Below are 15,791 nucleotides of genomic sequence, written 5' to 3' on the forward strand. Positions count from 1 at the left end.
TTGTGGTCCCAGATACATGGGAGGCTGACATGGGAGGATGGATCACTTGAGCCCAGGAGGTGGAGGCTGCAGTGAGCTATGATCATGCCACTGCACTCCAGCCTGGGTGATAGAGTGAGACCCTATCTCAAAAATAATAATAATACTAGTAATGTTTCAAGTGTGGGGAAACTGGATGTTTTTATTGGGATAGAAATTGGACTAAAATAATGGTTATCGAAAGCCAATGTCACTATCTAATATTTATATTTTCAGAAGAAAAATATTACTCTTGCATAGATTTCCAATCTGTGGTATGAAATAAATGATACATGTGAAGTTAACACTCTTTGTGTTTTTTGTTGTTGTTGTTGTTGTTGTTGTTCATCCAGCTTTGTTTCTGGGGAAAAAAAGAGAAAAGCAGAAAAACTTACCTAGTTTCGGTACCGGTTGTGTGTCCCAAAACTGGTATCTGTGCTTTGCAGCCTCGTCAATGTTCCTGGCTGGGCCCTGGCATGCGGATAGCAGCTCCATTGCTCTCTGGATATCCTGCAACTTCTGCATTGGAACACTGGGATTCTACGACAGCAAAGACAGACACAGAATATGAGAGAGCGGCTGCTGATGTTAAACTTGAGCAGACGCACGTGCATCTGCCTCAGAGACTACAACACCTAAACACTAACAATCCTCCTCCAAGCCCAGTCAAGGCCATGGGCTTGTGTGTTACACATGAAAATAGAAGCAAACCCTCTGTTAAAGGTAACAACAGTTGTCTAGTTTTATTGGGGCTCTGGCAGTTTGGGGAATCTAAAGTGAAGCACGCTTTGCTTCAGTTTCCCATCCATCTACAAATGGTCCCCGGCATTACTCCTCTGGGGGAGACGTGCAATGCATGCATTACTGTCATCCAGCAGCCAGGCAGCCACGAGCCTTGGGGGCACTGTCAGAGTAAATGCTCTGCAGGAGCAACGAGGGGATGAGGGAAAGAACTTCTAGAATGGAAACACAGCAGAGAAGGGAAGGGAAGGGGAGGGGAGGGAAGGAAGAGAGAGAGAGAAAACAAAGAAAGAGAAAGAGAGAGATAAAGAAAGAGAGAGGATCGGCAGTGGTGTCTCACGCCTATAATCCCAGCACTTTGGGAGGCCGAGGCGGGCAGATCACGTGAGGTCAGGAGTTAAGAGACCAGCCTGGCCAACACGGTGAAACCTTGTCTTTACAACAATACAAAAATTAGCCAGGCATGATGGCAGGTAATCCCAGCTACTCGGGAGGCTGAGGAGGGAGAATCGCTTGAACCTGGGAGGTGGAGGTTGCAGTGAGCTGAGATCGCACCATTGCACTCCAGCCTGGGTGACAAGAGCGAGACTCTGTCAGGAAAGGGAAAGGAAGGGAAGGGAAAGGGAAGGGAAGGGAAGGGAAAGGAGGGAGAGAGAGAAGGAGAGAGAGAAAGGGAGAGAGAGAGAGAGAAAGAAAAGAAAAGAAAAAAGGAGGGAGGGAGCAAGGGAGGAAGGAAGGAAGGTAGGGGGGAGAGAGACAGAGAGGGAGAGGGAGAGGGAGGAAGGAGGAAGGAGAGGGACAGAGGGGGAGGAGGGAGGGAGGGAGGAAAGGAGGAAGGAAGGACAGATGGAAGGAAGGAAGGAAGGAAGGAAGGAAGGAAGGGAAATCTGAACTCAGTGCTGAACTGGGATGAAAATGATCAAGAAAAGAAATCTCTAACCATGCCCCTTCCTCCCGGCCACACCCTGCCCTTCTCCTGACCCTCCTGATCCTCCTGATCCTCTAGAGACAAACTCTCCCACCAGAAGGACAAGCAATTTCCTCTGTACTTCAGATCCTGGGCAACCATAGCCTGTCGTTCCCAGCCCAAGTGTTGGAAACTGGACTCCTTTTTAGGTAAAACATTACGTTTAAATTCTAAGGTTCCTTTCTCAAAGCCAATATTCCCGCCAGCTCTTGGAGATTCCCTAGTTCTTTTTTTTTTTTTTTAATTCCTCAAATAACGTAATAATACATGGAACATGAGACTACTTGAAATGAGAAGACAGCGCAGAGGACTGAATATGGAAATCAATTACTTTTTTCAATATGTAGAATTACTGAGACATTGTAGAACTTTGATACCATGCAAAGAATATTCTTCGCTGTAATTCAGAAAGTGGTTAGAAGTTTCAAGAGCCCTTCGGTTTTGCTGTATGTCAACACAGGGTGGACACCATTGAAAGGTACAATCGACCCTTAGAAGTTTATAAACAGCAACTTTGGACTTCTGTTCCACTTGGAATCTGAAATCTGTGGTGTGGAGCAATAATTTTAACCTGGGAAGCTTACTCGTCTTACACAGCACAGAACAGGGTTTGTTTCATACAAACACTGTCAAGAACCCTAAGGAAACAAAGTTCTGAAGTCCAGCTGGAGGCAGGTGAAAGTCTTTTTGTCTCTGCTTGGAAGTCTCACAGCACAATCCAAGATGGCCACAGTTTTTGTAAGCTGTTTATCTTACATTTGTTTAACATCAAAATCATAAAGGTCCTATCTTAATGACACATATAAATTTAACAAAATACTTTTCCGGTTCTCATTATTATATCTTTGGATGACTTCTTTTCCTTGGGTGTCTTTTAAGTCCCCAACATTAAAAGGAGCAAATTTTTAGCAAAATGAAATTCATGTGTATCTGAACTCCAACAACACCATCTATTAGAAGACCTTACAATTTAAATGGGAATTGAGATCACAGCATATTTCAACTAATAATGCTTAACTGTGCATCAGTTTAGCTTAAAATGGCAAAGTAGAGCCCAGTCTTATAAAAATAGAACTACAATGACTATAATGAATTTGTCATGGTACTTTTTCTTTCTTGATTTAATTTTTTGTTCCTTGATTTCTTTCCTGGTTTCTGAGTTAAATCTTCTAACAGTAATATATCAAACTCAAACTATTTTGCAACAGACATGAATCAGCATCTTTGTTCCACATGACCCAATGACCAAAATGACCAACTCCATGAAGAAGACTTCAGAGTGATTTATTCCCTACCTAATTAGCTCATGGGTTGACCAGCACTCTCTACATGAAATGTCCCTTTGCGAAACATTGATATCCCAATGTTCACTATTTAAATGCTTTCTTTCTTCTTCTTCTTCTTTTTTTTTTTTTTTTTTCATTTTGAGGCAGAGTCTCACTCTGTCGCCCAGGCTGGAATGCAGTGGCATGATCATGGCTCACTGTGACCTCCGCCTCCTGGGTTCAAGTGATTCTCCTGCCTCAGTCTCCTGAGTAGCTGGGATTACAGGCTTGTGCCACCACGCCTGGCTAATTTTTGTATTTTTAGTAGAGACAGGGTTTCACCATGTCGGCCAGCCTGGTCTTGAACTCCTGACATCAAGTGATCTGCCCGCCTTGGCCTCCCAAAATGTGGTGATTACAGGCATGAACAACCACATACGGCTCTATTTAAATGCTTTCTGAAAGTAGATTCAAATAAACACAATTTCCAAATCCACAGGGACAAAGCAGTAAGGGAAACTCAGCTATGATCATTTCTCATGCCTGTCCATTCACCTTCCATAGTAGCACTACCTGGGAAGAATGAGTGTGCATCAGGCAAGGTGAGATGAATATCTACCCGACATTAACTTCCCACGATTCCGCTCCTACGTAAGAGGCAGGTATATTCTCTTTTTCTTCCACACATGCTTTCTGTGGCATACTAACCAGCAACTATACTCTTTACCCATTGTTTTCCAAATTTAATAGTACCTTGGAAAAAATGTCCAAGTTTTATAACACTAAGAAGTTTATAAGAATCCAAATATCATTTTTATTTTGGTTCTTGTATGTAGACCAGAATATTCTGCAATGCAGTCTACTGTAATTTACAATGCTATCTAGAGTTGGCATAAGCTTAAAGGAAAAGAGCCCCAGATTTTAAAAATGCAGCACAGAAAAGCCCATCTTAAGACAATACTGACTTCCTCCAAATTAAGAAAAGAAATTCCCTACTGTGATGGTTACTACTGAGTGTCAACTTGATTGGATTGAAGGATACAAAGTATTGGTCCTGGGTGTGTCTGTGAGGGTGTTGCCAAAGGAGATTAACGTTTGAGTCAGTGGGCTGGGAAATGCAGACCCACCCTTAATCTGGGTGGTCACCACCTAATCAGCTGCCAGTGCAGCTAGGATACAAGCAGGCAGAAAAATGTGAAAACAGAGACTGGCCTAGCCTCCCAGCCTCCATCTTTCTCCCATGCTGGATGCTTCCTGCCCTCGAACATCAGGGTCCAAGTTCTTCAGTTTTGGAACTCAGACTGGCTCTCCTTGCTCCTCAGACTGCAGATGGCCTATTGTGGGACCTTACGATCATGTGAATTAATACTTAATAAACTCCCCTCTATCTATCTATCTATCTATCTATCTATCTATCTATCTATCTATCCATCCCATTAGTTCTGTCCCTGACCAATACACCTACCATATAATGCCAAGAGTTCGCCACTGCCTGGCTTGGCTCTAGTTTCTCATAAGTGACCAGAGAGAGGGGAAAGGCTCACAGTCACTAGAGGTGGAAGGGATGGGCAGAGACAAATGGTGATGCTGAAAGCAACAGGAGATGTCCACGCTGCAGGTCAGGGATGCCAAGTTTATCTGATGAAGCGACATTTAGAAATGGGAAGAGTGTTTTGCAAGCTTATGGTGGTATCCTCTATGAGTTACCTTGGAAAGCTGTATCTAGTGGGTAGCATATTTATTACCCGAGAACCAAGTTGAAAAGCTAGGGAAGAAGATTCCATTTTCTTCTCACCCTGCAGTCAGTCAGGGAAAAATTGGGGCAAGTAATTTTCCTTCTCAGTGATTCCTGGCTCTTTTGTGTAAAACAGGTGACAACATCAAAACTACCTGCAAGTCTCACTTCATGGAACACAACAGAAACTCTGCATAAGAAAAAAGGAAATCCACAAAGCTTGTAGAATGGTAACAACTACCATATATATATATATATATATATATGCACTGTTTTAGGATGTAAAAATTCTTGAATAAAAATGCTCCAACTGGAACCTCAAGATCGAACTGTGAGTTAGAGAGAAGAGAAGGAACTGGGCTGAAGGAAGTGCAGTACCCAGGCAAAGGCACACAACTAGTGAGCAAGGGGGCAGAGACCAAGCTCAAGGTCTCAGACATCACCCCTTGAGCTGTTTCCACAATACCACATGCTACTCACATTGATTGATTGATTGATTGACATGGTCTCTGTCGCCAGGCTGCAGTGCAGTGGCGTGATCTTGGCTCACTGCAACCTCCACCTCCCAGGCTCAAGCTATCCTCCCACCTCAGCCTCCCAAGTAGCTAGGACTACAGGTGCATGCCACCGTGCCTAACTAACTTTTTGTATTTTTAGTAGAGACAGGGTTTCGCCATGTTGCCCAGGCTGGTCTTGAACTCCTGGGCTCAAGGGATCCGCCTGCCTTGGCCTCCCAAAGTGCTGGGACTACAGGCATGAGCCATCGTGCCCGGCCTATTCACAATAATTTATTTGTAGGTACGATCATCAAAATCATCTCTATTTTGTAATATTTCTAATTCTACCCCTTTTCTTTCTTTTCTTTTTTCTTTTTCTTTTTTTTTTTTTTTTTTCAGCCAGGGTCTCTCGTTGTTGTCCAGGATGAAGTGCAGTGGTGTGATCATAACTCACTGCAGCCTTGAACTCCTGGGCTCAATGGATCCTCCCACCTCGGCCTCCCAAAGTGCTGGGACTACAGGCGTGAGCCACCGTGCCTGGATGGTTCTACCCTTTTCACTGTGAGTTTCTTGCATCAAGAGGGCTTTGTGTTTCCCAGAGGCCCAGCACACAGGGTGCCTGGGGGTTGGCTCCACAGACAGGGATGGCTGCCATCTGTGCCACCAGACACCCACGCAGTACAATCAACCCTCTTCTTGGCCAGCATCTGCCAACGCAGGGCCCAGCTGGACAACTTCTGGTTTGGTTTAAACTAGGAGAATGTCAGGAACTATTTCCCACCCTTGGCATTAGAATGAAGAACAACCGCTGCAAACTGGTTTGATTCAAAGTCAACGAGAGACTTACCCATGGCTGCTCCCGCTGAAATCTGCTGCCAGATGGTGTTGTGCTATTCAGGTAATTAGACAGACACCCAGAAAAATTACAATGTGAATATCTTCTGAACGAAAAGTAATCAAATATTAAAGTGTAATTTCAAAAAAACCTAACAAGCTCACATCGAGACTTTCTTCTAGAACGACAATCTAAATACAAATTCACTGAGAAAAGGGAAAAACACAGCAGGTATCCACACACACACAAAAGCACAGTGTACCCCTTCGTTATTTGGGTGCCAAAGTCCATTTTAAGGAGGCTGTCAAGAGCTTCCAGTTACTAGTGGCATTCAACACACAGTCACAACAAAGTCCCTACACATCTGATGCAGCAGGGCGCTAAACTGCGTAAACCCACTCACGCACGAGAAACCACACAGAGGAAAAAATAAAACAGAGCTCTCACTTTCGAAGGCTGCTGAATTTTAATCTCCTGGGAATCAGATGCCGAGTCTGACTTGGTGCCTCCGGAATTTGGTTTCTCCTTTTTTCTCTTCTGTTTCTTCTTTTTCTTTTTGGCTCCCAAATACCCTCCAGGACTTCTGCAGGAAATGCAAAGATGGTGAAACCAACCAACAAACAAAAATCATTAAATGAAATTGAATTGCATACAATTAATCATTTCAAAAAACACAGATGTTACATGCAGTAGAAAATAACTGTGTCAGGATGTAGGTGAGGAATAAAAGGTAGTGGAGTGAAGACGATAACAGGCAAGGCAGAAGAATACCAGTCCCCGCTCAGTCATCCTGCAGGTGCTTAGATGTCACGAAGCAGGAAGATTGCAGAGATAAACCACATTTTATAACTGAAGTAAAATAGTTTCCACGGTTATCACTACTCTCCTAATCTACGTTTAAGTCAGCTTTCGGGAGGAGAGATACATGATATGAAAAACTCCATTATCAAGATCTCTTGGGTACAGAACACTCATCTTGAAGCAACAGAACTAAACAAACCACTTTTTTGCAGAGGAGGAAATGTTCCCTGATAAAGATTGTTACTAGGGGGGCTAACAATGAAAAGCTTTAAGTGTCTAACTACAGAGAGAGACCCTGCCACAAACAAACACAAACAAAACACAAAGTGCTAGTTTTGTTACCTAGCATCTAGGTTATAAAGGAACTTTTCTTTCCACTGGTTATTCATGTTTTAAAGTAATGAACTTTTCCATTTAAAATGGATAATTCCTCTGTGACATCCAAATATGAAAGGCATGTGCAATAGTGAGAGAAACTGTTTAAGAACTAAGCACGCTGTTGGGCACAGTGGCTCATGCCTGTAATCCCAGCACTTTGGGAGGCTGAGGCAGGTGGATAGCTTGAGCCCAGGAGTTCAAGACCAGCCTGGGCAATAAGGGGAAACCCAGCCTCTACCAAAAGGAAAAAAAAAAAAATTAGCCAGGTACAGTGGCACGCACTTGTAGTCCCAGCTACTCAGGAGGCTGAGGTGGAAGGATAGCTTCAGCCTGGGAGACGGAGGTTGCAGTGAGCCAAGATTGTGCCACTGTACTCTGGCCTGGGCAACAGAGCTGGAGAAAAAGAAAAAAGAACTAAGCACTTGAGCTATAGATTCATATTTCCACTCCAATTCTAAAATAGAAAACAGTGCTTATTTTGGAAGATACATTAAGACTTTGTCAAATGGTACCCTAGTGGTTTAAAAATAGTAAGCCTTTGCCACCTCACAACAAGCAGTTTATTTTCATCAATAGAATCAAATTTGTGCTATCATGATATTGATATTTAAAATCACCTGGTGGCCAAGGACACTCATCAATATCTGACTAGCAATTGGGATTAAACAAACATATCACAGCCAGGTACATGAGCTAGAAATATGCTGCAGATACGTTCGGTTTTGTATATTCTCTGGTTTGGGAGTAGGACTATTTTAGGCTTTCCTCTCCCAATGTTCCTATTGCTGGCACCCTGTGAATTGGTGAATCCGTTGTACTGTTATAGTGTGATTTATGTATGCATTTGTATGTGCTACTTAAGAAGTCTATTCATAATTGCGTCCCTAAGGTCTCCAATGCCTCATACCAGTACCTACTAATACAAATGCTTGTGGAATGAATGAGTGGATAAGTCTGGCTCTAGAGGTGGTGCCATCACATATTCCCAGGCCATAAAATACTTCTGAAAGCTACCATTGTTTCAACCTCAATGTTAGAGCCTACTGCAACTTACTATCAAGTAATTATTGAACATTTACTATGTGTTCAGCATTATCTTGGGGCCACAGGCTGGGTGGGAGGGACCAAAATCATGGTGGACATGCCCGTGACTTCACAACCTAGGGGATTATCCCTCTCCCACCTCTACCATGTATTCTAACTGCTACTGGTTATGGCTTTCCAGAAACCACTAGGAGCCTGGGACCTCACAGCTTTTCTGTATAATACTTCCACTTTAAAATATCTCCAAATTTCCAAGAAGCTTGGTTACAGAGAGATACAGAATAAAAGGCAGTGACTGGGAAGGATGCTTTGAAGTAGATGCCTATCCAACTGGATGAAAATATATTTGTCCTGAGTGTCAGTTAGTAATTTGCTCAGCCGGGCATGGTGGCTCACGCCTATAATCCCAGCACTTTGGGGGTCCAAGGCGGGAAGATCGCTTGAGCCTAGAAGGATCTCTTGAGACCAGCCTGAGCAATATAGTGAGACCCTGTCCCTATAAAAAATAAAAAATTAGCTGGGCATGGTGGTGTGCACCTGTGGTGCCAGCTACTTGGGAGGCTGAGGTGGGAGGATCACTTGAGCCTGGGAGGCTGCAGTGAGCCATGATCATGCCACTGCACTCCAGCCTGGGCAACAGAGTGAGACCCTGTCTCAAAAACAACTACAACAACAACACAACAACAATAATAATAGTCTCTAAAACAGATAAACTCATGGAAACTTGAGGGGATCTGGAGACATTTAAAAAAATTAAAATACCAGACTATTTCACCAAAAAATCCTTAAGTAAGTTTATATCACTTATTCTATAACTTACAATGCTTGTTCAATGAGGTTTCCAAAACTCCATTTTGGGAGTTAATCGATGCTACACATCAAAACTTTTTTTTCTTCCAAACGGTGTTGCTAAAATTTATATTCTTATTTTGGCATAATGGAGAAAGCGTCACCATTTTTGTTTACTCTAGTTCAGCAAGAGTTTTTCTTTTTCTCTCTTTTATCTCAACTTTAAATTGACAGGGAGCTACAGAAATGGGCACTAAGTTGGTCATCCCAGCCTCCAAACTCCCAGACATATCTGATAGCATTTATACAATGATGAGAGGCAGAGCTTCCCAGCCCTTCAGTGAGGAAGAGCTACTTTTCCATTTCCTGAGGCCATGAAGGAAACGAGACTTTGAGAATAAGAGCTGACCAGTGCACCGCTTGATACCCATGAGGATAATTATAATCAAAAAGAAAAAGCCAGGCCAGGTGCAGTGGCTCACGCCTGTAATCCCAGCACTTTGGGAGGCTGAGGCGGGTAGATCATGAGATCAGGAGATCGAGACCATCCTGACTAACATGGTGAAACTGCGTCTCTACTAAAAATACAAAAAATTTGCTGAGAGTGGTGGCGGGCGCCTGTAGTCCCAGCTACTCGGGAGGCTGAGGCAGGAGAATGGCGTGAACCCGGGAAGCGGAGCTTGCAGTGAGTGGAGATTGCACCACTGCACTCCAGCCTGGGCGACAGAGCGAGACTCCGTCTCAGAAAAAAAAAGAAAGAGCCAGTGCTGGGGAGGATGGAGAGACGCTGGAACCCTCATACACTGTTGATGGGAATGTAAAATGGGGCAGCTGCTTTGAAAAACAGCTGACAGTTCCTCAAAACACTAAACACAGATTCCCTGTATACCCTAGCCATTACACTCGTAAGTACATAACCAAGAGAAATGAAAACTTATGTCCACACAGGAACTTGTTCACAAATACTCATAGCAGCATCATTCATAACAGCCAAAAACTGGAAACAACCCAAATGACCATCCTCTTATGAATGGAGACAGGAAATGTGGTCCATCTATAGGATGGATTATTCAGCAATAAAAAAAACAAAGAGTCGATAAAAACAGCAACATGAATGGCTGCATCTTGAAAACGCTACACTAAGTGAAAGACACCAGTTGCCAAGGACCATGTATTGTATAATTCCATGTCTATAAAACGTCCTGACAAGCAAATCCACAGAAACAGAACTAGATTAGTGGTGGTCAGGGGCTGGGAAGATGGAGGGCTTGGGCATGATTAAGGGATGTGGGTTTATTTTGGGAGTGATGGAAATGTTCTAAAATTGATTGTACTGATGGGTGCACAACTCTGAATAAGCTAAAAGCTGCTGAATGGTATACTTTATTTATTTTTGGTTTTTAGTTTTTGAGACAGAGTCTCACTTTGTCGCCCAGGCTGGAGTGCAGTGGTGCCATCTTAGCTCACTGCAACCTCTGCCCCCTGTGTTCAAGTGATTCTCCTGCCTCAGCCTCCCAAGTATCTGGGATTACAGGCACGTGCCATCACGTCCAGCTAATTTTTATATTTTTAGTAAAGACGGGGTTTCGCTACGTTGGCCAGGACAGTCTCAAACTCCTGACCTCAAGTGATCCACCCGCCTCAGCCTCCCAAAGTGCTGGGATTAGAGGTGTGAGCCACCAAGTCCGGCCTGAATGGTACGCTTTAAATGAGTGAATGGTATGGTATGTGAATTATATCAAATGAAACGGAAGTGTTGACAGGTGACGCTCCTGTCCCTGGGGGTGACAGGATGATGTTATGGCCAGAGCAGATCAGGAGTCAGCTGTGGCTGCTTAGCCAGGGGTCTGCGTCCCACAGGACTCCAGGTACTCTGGAGGGAGACGCATGACAGAAAGAGATGCCCCCGTGCCTGGGTGGGAGAGGTGCTAAGCGGGCTTCCAGATACTGAAGGCAAATCCATGCCCAAGAGAAGACTCTCCCTGGAAATCCAATGAAGAAAGACTAATTCAGACTCCCAGTACTCAAGGCTGATTACCAAGTCATGGAAATTCAGCCCTGCATATCATGTGGCCCTTTAAAAAGATTCCTCGGTCTTCAAGAACACAAGTCCCACCTCCCTCTTCCCCAGGGTTTCACTTGAAAGGTCCACAAAGAAAAGGCTCTCAGTTTTGCCACCTCTGAAAGCCCGCACACTTCAGCTTGCATCCAGAGAGAATCAGTGGCACGTTCAGACCTCAAGTAGAAACGAACACATTCCTTCTCAGCCATGGAAATGGCAAAAATTTAATGAGCACATCCAGCAAATCTCTTCAAAGAAGTATTCATGGAAACTACAGACAAGACTTAATGGGAGGGCCAATGTCACAGAGCCATGTAAACGCTTTACAGGTGGTCCAGGATGACATCCACAAAACCCATCGTTTCTCTCTCTGGACTCACAGCTGGACAGCACTTGCCAGCTGCCTTGTAGCCAGGTGTGGCCACTGACTGAGTTCCAGCCAGCGGAAGTGATGTGTGTCACTTCCTGCTGCCCAGAAACCCCTATGGGTGGCTTCTCCATGTCCTTCCTGTCCTTTGTGCTGTCTGGATGCAGACATAGGTGAGACCCCCAAGGATGGCAGAGCCACACGATGGCGCAGCCTCGACCCTGGATGACAGAATGAAGGAGAACTCCCTCACCATCATCAGAACATGTGCCTAGGGCTGGTCCGTGAATGAGAAGGGAACTTCCACTGTGTTGTTCAATCCCATGTTAGGGTCTGTTGATTACAGCAGCCCAGTCTCATACAACTAACACATCAATCTTAAGAGTGACATCAGGCTGGGTGCAGCGGCTCACGCCTGTAATCCCAGCACTTTGGGAGGCCAAAGAGGGAGGATTGCTTGATCCCAGGAGTTCAAGACCAGGCTGATCAACACAGGAAGACCCCCATCTCTACAAAAAAATTAAAATTAGCCAGATGTGGTGACATGTGCCTGTAGTCCCAGCTACCTGGGAGGCTGGGGTGGGAGGATCACCTGAGCCCAGGAGGTCAAGGTTGCAGTAAGCTATGTTTGCACCACTCCATTCCAGCTGGGCAACAGTGAAAGATCCTCTCGCTCTCAAAAAAAAAAAAAAAAAAAAAAAGAGTGACATCAAAGGAGCTCAATTTTTGGTATGTGAATTCCAAGGATAAAAAGTAATTTTAAATTTTATCAGGTACCACCGGAGGGATAACTTAGCTCCTCTCTACTGTGAAATAGAAGAAACATTAGTGGTTTGAGACTAATTATTTTACAAATATTTCCCCCCTGAATTTCCAAGTTCCTGCATGGAAAATGGTGGGAATATAGCTGATTGTAATCTTCTCGTTCGTATTTTCATGCATTTTTGAACTAGTGTATAATAATCACAATACCTTTGTAAGGAAAACATTATTAAACTACAACGGAACTGAAGAACAGATAAACAGGTCCATGAAATGCAACAGACATATCAGTAACAACCCATGATAGTAAAGAAACTTGATATATAATAAAGATCACATCATAAATCAGTAGTGAAAAAAAAATTTTTAATACATAGCATGAGAAAAACTGAATTCCTATATGCAGAAATATAAAATTAGTTTGCTGCATCCCACAACATGAAAAAAAAAACAAATTCCAAATGGGTGAAAGACCCAAACTTGGAAAACAAAACCTTAAAAGTGAAGGCGGTGATGTCCATTTACTCCACATGTTTCTAGTGCCTAGAACAGTGTCTGGCATTTAGTAGATACTCAAGTAAACATCTGTCAAATGAGTAAGTGAAAGAATTAAATGATAACTTCATAATGTCCGTGAAGGAAATAATTACTCAAACGAGGACTCAAAAGTACAAACCATAAGAGATAATAACTTTTGAGTACACCAAAGTTAAACATTTCATGGTAAAGTGATTATAAAAACATTTTTATGTTACAGAATAAGGTTAGACATTTGTAACACAAATGAGAAAGTATTACCAGCCAGAATATATACAAAGGTCTTTTCTCTTTCACATTTTATCTCTAGGATGGTATAGAAAGACAACATTATATTCTGGCCAGGACTGCAGGCATTAAGTAGAGTTTGACTACCTGGCTTTGAATCCTGACTCCACAAGTTCTCAGCTGTGTGACTTTGAGTTTATTACTTAACCTCTCTGTGCTCCAGTTTCTGTAGCTGTAAAAGGATGATGTTTTCAAAAAACAGTATTAGGCCAGGTGTGGTGGCTCATGTCTGTAATCCCAGCACTTTGGGACGGAGGACAAGGCAGGAGGGCTGCTTGAGTCCAGGAGTTCGAGACCAGCCTGAGCAACATACCAAAACCTAGTCTTTACAAAAAATAAAAAATTAGCTGGGCAAGTTGGTGTGTGTGTGCCTCTGGTCCCAGCTACTCAGGAAGCTGAGGTGGGAGGATCACTTGAGCCCAGGAGTTTGAGGCTGCAGTGAGCCGTGATTGTGCCACTACAGTCAGCCTGGGCAACAGAGTGAGACCCTGTCTCAAATAAATAAATAGTATTAGAAAAAATGTGAGGATAAAATGAATTCATACATCTAAGAATTTAGTATAGTAGCTGGCACACAGAAATCATTCGGTACAAGCCAGCTATTATTATGATTGTACTGCTTTAGTTTTTAAATATAATTTATTGCTAGCTGGAACTGTATTGTCTCTCTCTAACTAGAACATAAGATCCATAAAACAGTGTTTTCCATTGTATTCCTAGCACCGAAAATAGTGTCCGACATATAAAAGATCCTCAATATTTGCTAGGTGAATGAGAAATCAATAAAAAAAATTAAGAAAAAGACAGAAGACTGACAGAAGAATGGGCTGACAATATGAATAAGCACTTCACGAAAGAGGCAGCCTTAACAACCAATAAGCTTAAGAAAACATGCTCAATTTCACCCATTGATTTGGCAAACATTTTAAAATCTAAGAATATCAGAAGAACGTGAGGAAAGGGAACACTCACATGCTGTTGGTAAAATGTAAACTGAAACAACCACTTTGTAAAGCAGTCTGGCATTGCTGCTGCCACCACCACCGCCACCACCACCACCATCATCACCATCACCATATCATTACTAACATCGTCACCATTATCATCATCACCACCATCGCCACTACCATTGATTGCCATCACCACCATCACTGCCGCCATCACCACCATCACTGCCACCATCATCACCACCATCATCACCATCATATCATTACTACCATCATTGCCACTGTCATCATCACCATCGCCACTACCATTGCCATCACGACCATCACTGCCACCATCATCACCATCACCATCATCACCACCATCACATCATCATCACCACCATCATCACCATTATCATCATCACCATCATCACCATCATCATCACCATTGCCACTACCATCGCCATCACCACCATCACTGCCACCATCATCACCATCACCATCACCACCACCATCACATCATCACCACCATCATCATCATCATCACCACCATCACATCATCACCACCATCATCACCATCATCACCATTATCATCACTGTCATCACCACTACCATCGCCACAACCATCGCCATCACCATCACTGCCACCATCATCATCACCATCATCACCACCATCACTACCCCATCATCGTCACCATCACCATAATCACCACCACCACTGCCATCACCACCATCACCATTATCATCACCACCATCACTACCCCATCATCGTCACCATCACCATAATCACCACCACCACTGCCATCACCACCATCACCATCATCATCACCACCATCATCATCACCACCATCACCATCATGATCACCACCATGATCACCACCATGATCACCACCATGATCACCACCATCATCACCATCATCACCATCATCATCACCATGATCACCACCATCATCACCATCATCACCATCATCACCACCATCATCACCATCATCATCACCACCATTACCATCATCATCACCACCATCATCATCATCATCATCACCACCATCACCGCCATCATCACCATCATCATCACCACCATCATCACCACCATCATCATCACCATCATCACCACCATTATCACCACCATCATCACCATCATCACCACCATCACCACCATCATCACCAACATCACCACCATCATCACCATCATCACCATCACCATCATAATCATCACCACAGCAGGCAACACTTTGCAACACTTACTATGTGTCAGGCACTGTACCAAGCACCCTACAGATATCAACTTTGTAAACTGTCACACTCGGAGGTAACATGTGTAATTATTATTATTATTATTCCCGTTTTATAGATGAGGAAACTGAAATAGAGAGAGCTTAAGTAATTTGCTGAAGGTCACATGGTTAATAATGGCAGAATCACGACTTGAATCCAGACAGCCTGGCTCCAAAATCCACATAATTACTACCCTACGTTGTCTCTCATTTATGTACTTCCTTGGGTTGACCATCTTTTCAGATAATTACCAGCAATTTTTAGGTCTTTTGTAAACTGCCTAATTGTGATCTTTGGACATTTTTTATTCACCTATTTTATGGAATTGTAATAGATCTTTGTGCTACGTGTGTGCACATGCCCTGGTGTTCTGGTTGGAATCCCAAAACACTTCACTAGAAGGAATAACACTACTAGGAAAAAAATAAGAGGTTTTGGTACAGTTGATAAAAAACAAAGGTAACCCAAAGGTTCATCACACTACCTGCTGCTGGAAGAGAATTC

At 43.3% G+C, this 15,791-nt stretch overlaps 1 protein-coding gene across 8 annotated transcripts in view; it reads right to left on the reverse strand.

Annotated features, from left to right (window-relative positions):
• Positions 1-15,791, reverse strand: part of NMT2 (N-myristoyltransferase 2) — a 63,459-nt gene that overhangs the window by 29,107 nt on the left and 18,561 nt on the right. For 5 of the 8 annotated variants that reach the window (XM_057298826.2, XM_057298823.2, XM_057298825.1 and 2 more), the window contains exons 2-3: positions 6,506-6,641; positions 414-558 (exon numbers count right to left, since the gene is read on the reverse strand). In XM_057298826.2, coding sequence (XP_057154809.1) covers positions 414-558; positions 6,506-6,641 — 281 coding nt within the window. Of the gene's footprint in view, positions 1-413; positions 559-6,070; positions 6,114-6,505; positions 6,642-15,791 lie in introns of all 8 variants that reach the window. The other 3 variants (XM_063607279.1, XM_055092439.2, XM_034930036.3) reach the window with 1 other exon arrangement.

This window comes from Pan paniscus, chromosome 8 (genome assembly GCF_029289425.2).
Source record: "Pan paniscus chromosome 8, NHGRI_mPanPan1-v2.0_pri, whole genome shotgun sequence".
Classification (NCBI taxonomy): Eukaryota; Metazoa; Chordata; class Mammalia; order Primates; family Hominidae; genus Pan; species Pan paniscus.